General features: G+C 54.8%; 1 protein-coding gene across 1 annotated transcript; it reads left to right on the top strand.

Annotated features, from left to right (window-relative positions):
* Positions 1-1,550: 1,550 nt before the first annotated feature.
* LOC309544127 (DNA-binding protein RFX5-like) lies at positions 1,551-6,148 on the top strand (the record flags this gene model as incomplete). The annotated part of the gene is made up of 3 exons (XM_082276505.1): positions 1,551-1,749; positions 1,840-1,940; positions 4,909-6,148. Coding segments are annotated over 3 exons (1,239 nt in total), but the record flags the coding sequence as incomplete, so codon positions are not given.
* Positions 6,149-6,569: the final 421 nt, after the last annotated feature.

Genomic DNA, 6,569 nt, shown 5'->3' with positions numbered 1-6,569 from the left:
CCCCCCCCATGTCCTCCTCCTTCCTCTTCCTTGAACCTCCTCCTTCTTTCTCTTCCCAAATCCTTCTTATTTTTCCCCAGTCCTCCCCTTTCCTCAATCCCCCCTCTTCCTCAATCCCCCTCTTCCTCAATCCTCCTCTTCATCAATCCCCCTCTTCCTAATCCCCCCTCTTCCTCAATCCTCCTCCCCCTTAAATCTCTTTCCTCAATCCTCCTCCTCCTTCCTCCCAAATCCTTCTTCTTATTTTTCCCCAGTCTTCCTCCTTCTTCGCTTTCTGTCTCTTCCTCAATACCCTTTCTTTCTATTCCTAAATCCTTCTCCTCCTTGCTCTTCCAAAATTCTTCTTCTTTATTTATCCCCCAGTCCTCTTCCTCAAACGTTCTCCTTCCTCAGTCCTCCTCTGTCCGCTTCCTCAATCCTCCTTCCTCAGTCCTCCTCTGTCCGCTTCCTCAATCCTCCTCCTTCCTCAGTCCTCCTCTGTCCGCTTCCTCAATCCTCCTTCCTCAGTCCTCCTCTGTCCGCTTCCTCAATCCTCCTCCTTCCTCAGTCCTCCTCTGTCCGCTTCCTCAATCCTCCTCCTCCTTCCTCAGTCCTCCTCTGTCCGCTTCCTCAGTCCTCCTCTGTCCGCTTCCTCAGTCCTCCTCTGTCCGCTTCCTCAATCCTCCTCCTCCTTCCTCAGTCCTCCTCTGTCCGCTTCCTCAATCCTCCTCCCTCAGTCCTCCTCTGTCCGCTTCCTCAATCCTCCTCCTTCCTCAGTCCTCCTCTGTCCGCTTCCTCAATCCTCCTCCCTCAGTCCTCCTCTGTCCGCTTCCTCAGTCCTCCTCTGTCCGCTTCCTCAATCCTCCTCCTCCCTCAGTCCTCCTCTGTCCGCTTCCTCAATCCTCCTCCTCCCTCAGTCCTCCTCTGTCCGCTTCCTCAATCCTCCTCCTTCCTCAGTCCTCCTCTGTCCGCTTCCTCAATCCTCCTCCTTCCTCAGTCCTCCTCTGTCCGCTTCCTCAATCCTCCTCCTTCCTCAGTCCTCCTCTGTCCGCTTCCTCAATCCTCCTCCTCCTTCCTCAGTCCTCCTCTGTCCGCTTCCTTAATCCTCCTCCCTCAGTCCTCCTCTGTCCGCTTCCTCAATCCTCCTCCTTCCTCAGTCCTCCTCTGTCCGCTTCCTCAATCCTCCTCCCTCAGTCCTCCTCTGTCCGCTTCCTCAATCCTCCCTCAGTCCTCCTCTGTCCGCTTCCTCAATCCTCCTCCTCCCTCAGTCCTCCTCTGTCCGCTTCCTCAATCCTCCTCCTCCCTCAGTCCTCCTCTGTCCGCTTCCTCAATCCTCCTCCTTCCTCAGTCCTCCTCTGTCCGCTTCCTCAATCCTCCTCCTTCCTCAGTCCTCCTCTGTCCGCTTCCTCAATCCTCCTTCCTCAGTCCTCCTCTGTCCGCTTCCTCAATCCTCCTCCTTCCTCAGTCCTCCTCTGTCCGCTTCCTCAATCCTCCTCCTTCCTCGTCCTCAGTCCTCCTCCCCTCTTGCCCACAATCCATCGATCTGACAATAATCCCCTCCTATCATTCAGTCAGAGCTGACAGACCTGGTGCAGTCATATAATAACGATGTCATCAACGCCTCCTGCGCTCTGATCTGTAATTGGGCGGAGAAGATTCTGAAGCGATCGTTCAACAACGTGGTGGAAGTCGCCCAATTCCTCATCCAGCAGCACATCATTAACCCCCGCAGCGCCAACGCCGAGCTCGTCCTCTCCATGGTCCTGTCAGGTGAGGATACACTCCGCAGCGCCCTCTCTTCCCTCCTCACTCATTCCTCGCTCTTTACTCCTCTCTCTTTGTTTCTCCTATTTGGAGCAGAAAACTCTCAGAGCAGCGCGCAGAAACTACAGAAGCAGCCGGCAGACGTCCCCGGGACAAAGAGACCCCCATCCCCCGATAACAGCGCAGCCGACAATAAGGTGAGTACTGGGGGGGGGGGGGGGATATATAAAGCCCAAATATATGTGGATTGTTTTACCTACCAAAGTATTGTATTGTCATTCTGTTTGGACAGTCCTGTGATGTGCAGCCCACAGTGAGGTTGGTGGCTCCACCATTTCCTGCATTTGGTTTACAGCTTCCTGTTAGGGCCTTCTGCTCACCTGGCAATAAACAGACATGTCATTGGTCCATTCATTGTGGGTGGAGCCCTGACACAGGAAGCTGTAAAGTTGAGTCAGGAAGCAGCCGGATCACCTTGTGGTGGTGTGTGAGCTGCAAGACTGGCCGAACACTTCTTCCTCCTTCCTCTTCCTCAATCCTCCTCCTTCCTCTTCCTCAATCCTCCTCTCCTCTCATCTCGTCCCCCAATCCTCCTCTCATCTCGTCCCTCAATCCTCCTCCTTCCTCTTCCTCAATCCCCCTCCTTCCTCTTCTTCAACCCCCTCCTTCCTCAATCCCCTTCCTTCCTTTTTCCTAAATCCTTCTACTTCCTCTTCCTCAATCCCCTTCCTTCCTTTTCCTCAATCCTCCTCCTTCCTCTTCCTCCTCTCATCTCGTCCCTCAATCCTCCTCCTTCCTCTTCCTCAATCCTCTTCTCATCTCCTCCCCTCAATCCTCCTCCTTCCTCTTCCTCAATTCTCTTCTCATCTCGTCCCTCAATCCTCCTCCTTCCTCTTCCTCAATCCTCCTCTCATCTCCTCCCTCAATCCTCCTCTCATCTCCTCCCTCAATCCTCCTCTCATCTCGTCCCTCAATCCTCTTCTCATCTCGTCCCTCAATCCTCCTCTCATCTCGTCCCTCAATTCTCCTCTCATCTCCTCTCATCTCCTCCCTCAATCCTCCTCTCATCTCCTCCCTCAATCCTCCTCTCATCTCGTCCCTCAATCCTCCTCTCATCTCGTCCCTCAATCCTCCTCTCATCTCGTCCCTCAATCCTCCTCTCATCTCGTCCCTCAATTCTTCTCCCTCAATCCTCCTCTCATCTCCTCCCTCAATCCTCCTCTCATCTCCTCCCTCAATCCTCCTCTCATCTCCTCCCTCAATCCTCCTCTCATCTCCTCCCTCAATCCTCCTCTCATCTCGTCCCTTAATCCTCCTCTCATCTCGTCCCTCAATCCTCCTCTCATCTCGTCCCTCAATTCTCCTCTCATCTCCTCCCTCAATCCTCCTCTCATCTCGTCCCTCAATTCTCCTCTCATCTCGTCCCTCAATTCTCCTCTCATCTCGTCCCTCAATTCTCCTCTCATCTCGTCCCTCAATTCTCCTCTCATCTCCTCCCTCAATTCTCCTCTCATCTCCTCCCTCAATTCTCCTCTCATCTCCTCCCTCAATTCTCCTCTCATCTCCTCCCTCAATTCTCCTCTCATCTCCTCCCTCAATCCTCCTCTCATCTCCTCCCTCAATCCTCCTCTCATCTCGTCCCTTAATCCTCCTCTCATCTCGTCCCTCAATCCTCTTCTCATCTCCTCCCTCAATCCGCCTCTCATCTCGTCCCTCAATCCTCCTCTCATCTCCTCCCTCATATCTTCTCCCTCAATCCTCCTCTCATCTCCTCCCTCTCATCTCATCTCCTCCCTCAATTCTCCTCTCATCTCCTCCCTCAATCCTCCTCTCATCTCCTCCCTCAATCCTCCTCTCATCTCCTCCCTCAATCCTCCTCTCATCTCCTCCCTCAATCCTCCTCTCATCTCCTCCCTCAATCCTCCTCTCATCTCCTCCCTCAATTCTCCTCTCATCTCGTCCCTCAATTCTCCTCTCATCTCGTCCCTCAATTCTCCTCTCATCTCGTCCCTCAATTCTCCTCTCATCTCGTCCCTCAATTCTCCTCTCATCTCGTCCCTCAATTCTCCTCTCATCTCGTCCCTCAATTCTCCTCTCATCTCCTCCCTCAATTCTCCTCTCATCTCCTCCCTCAATTCTCCTCTCATCTCCTCCCTCAATCCTCCTCTCATCTCCTCCCTCAATCCTCCTCTCATCTCGTCCCTTAATCCTCCTCTCATCTCGTCCCTCAATCCGCCTCTCATCTCGTCCCTCAATCCTCTTCTCATCTCGTCCCTCAATTCTTCTCTCATCTCGTCCCTCAATCCTCTTCTCATCTCGTCCCTCAATTCTCCTCTCATCTCCTCCCTCAATCCTCCTCTCATCTCGTCCCTCAATTCTCCTCTCATCTCCTCCCTCAATCCTCCTCTCATCTCCTCCCTCAATCCTCCTCTCATCTCCTCCCTCAATCCTCCTCTCATCTCCTCCCTCAATCCTCCTCTCATCTCCTCCCTCAATCCTCCTCTCATCTCCTCCCTCAATCCTCCTCTCATCTCCTCCCTCAATCCTCCTCTCATCTCCTCCCTCAATCCTCCTCTCATCTCCTCCCTCAATCCTCCTCTCATCTCCTCCCTCAATCCTCCTCTCATCTCGTCCCTCAATCCTCCTCTCATCTCCTCCCTCAATCCTCCTCTCATCTCCTCCCTCAATCCTCCTCTCATCTCCTCCCTCAATCCTCCTCCTTCGTCCCTCAATCCTCCTCTCATCTCGTCCCTTAATCCCTCTCCTTCCTCTTCCTCAATCTTCTTATCTCTTCTCTAATCCCCCTCCTTCCTCTTTCTCAATCCTCCTCCTTCCTCTTTCTCAGTTCTTCTCTTGTTGCCTCCTCCTTCTTCTTTCTCAATCCTCCTCCTTCTTCTTTCGCAATCCTCCTCCTTCCTCTTCCTCAGTTCTCCTCTTATCCCTTCCTCTTCCCCAGACCTCCGCCTTCTTCATTTTCCCTAGTCGTCCTTCTATCTCTTCCCCAGTCTACCTCCTCCTCCTTCCTCTTCCTCAGTCAGCCTCCTCTTCCTTCCTCTTCCTCAGTCCTGCTTCTATCTCTTCCCTTGTCGACCTCCTCCTCCTTCCTCTTCCTCAGTCTTCTTCTTACGGATTTATAGTAAACACAACCTCCCTTTTTATTTTTAGAACAAGAAGACGCCCCCAATTACGCACCCAGTCAGCCCCCCACAGGTGAAGAAGCGGCCCCCCGAGCCACAGAAGGCAGCCAGCAGCCCCCAGGTGGACGCCTTGGTCGCAAAGCTTCCGGTCCTCCGGCCCCGCCTCCCTACAGAAGACAAGTTCATCAGTTCCAGCTCGCCGGTCCGATTCCCCCCTCCCGTCCTGGCTTCCAATCTCATCCCCGGGCACCTGAAGGTGTCACCTTTGCCGTTCGCCGCTGTCCCGCCGGGAGTGCCGCTGGCGGTCACCGCAGGGGTGAACGGGACAGGGTTGGTCCCTCAGCCAGTGGCTCAGCCCGTCATCAGCATGATCCTTCCTGACATGGTCAACCTGGAGCCGCACGCCCTGCCGAAAGCCAACCAGAACGGCTTAAAAGAGCTGGCAGGTGGCTCCGCCCCCGAGAACAAAGCAGCCAAGCGGCTTGCGGCCTCTGGGGAGGAGGGGCAGTCAAAAAGGAAGCGGGGTCGTCCGAGAAAGGTGGAAACTCAACCTAATCCTGGCAAAGGGTCCTCGGCGTCTACGGCACAGCCTGGGAGGATGGTAACGGAAAATCCCGGCACAACGCAAATTAGAGACAATGCCCAGGACCCCCTCGCCTCCTCGGGCCGGCCGGGCGCTGTCACACAAGGAGACGACACCGCGGCGCCGCTGACAACCGAAGAAGGGATTCCGCATAGTCAGCTGGAGGTGCCGCAGCTCACGCCCCTTTCTCCCTGCCTGCCCGAGACAACCCAGCTCGCCCCCGAGGCCAGGAGGGCGGACGTTGTGCCCAACCAGGTCAGCGTCATCCAAGATGGCCGACAGAGCCTGGTGCAGTGGAGCGTACGGACTGCAGAGCAGAGGAGTAGTAGGGAGGAAGGGTTCGCGCCGGCCGAATTGGAATGGGACCGGATCCAAGTAGACTGACGGACTCCTCCACCCCCGCTGCATGCCGGTCCTTGTATCCCTGAGCAGGAACAGTTTCGCCCTTCCCCCCCCTCCTCACCACCCCCTGGCCAACCCGGGAGGACCCTGCGTCCAGGAAGGGACACAGACATCTGCCAATCCGCCAGGGGATTGGACGCAGGAAAAGAGCCATAGCCCCGCCCCACCCCCCGTTTATGACATATTGATAGGTCTTCAGATGACATCATCATTTCTACCAGCGGAGCGTAATGGACTCGGCAACACCCCCAGCGTATGCCCCTCCCCCCTCCTCATTGTATCATATGTCACACTTCGATAAAAGGAACATTTCTTACAAAGCTGGTGTGGGTGGAGTCTTTCTTGTGGCCCCTCCTGGGAAACCGCATCAGATTATTATTGCTCTCTGTGTCCTCCTTTCCTGGTGACACCCCCCTTCTTTTTTTTTTTTTTTTTGAGCTGGTGTCACTGGAACAGGAAGTGGGGGGACATCTCCCCAGTGGGGACATGGACAGCAATATTGAAAAACTTGTCAGAGGTTCTGACTCTTGTCCTATCCAAAAATGTAAAAAAGGGGTTGGGCCCCAGCATGGGTCAGTTGGGAGGAGCTCCAGCATGGGTCAGGGGGGTGGGGCCCCTGCATGGGTCAGTGAGATAGGACTCCAGCCTGGGCCAGTGGGGTGGAGCTCCAGCATGGGTCAGGGGGGTGGGGCCTCAGCATGGGT

Source organism: Pelophylax lessonae, assembly GCF_965119305.1.
Source record: "Pelophylax lessonae genome assembly, contig: HAP1_SCAFFOLD_1137, whole genome shotgun sequence".
NCBI classification, from domain to species: Eukaryota; Metazoa; Chordata; class Amphibia; order Anura; family Ranidae; genus Pelophylax; species Pelophylax lessonae.
The sequence above is the reverse complement of the archived record's forward strand: the minus strand, read 5'-3'. Positions and strand labels throughout refer to the sequence as shown.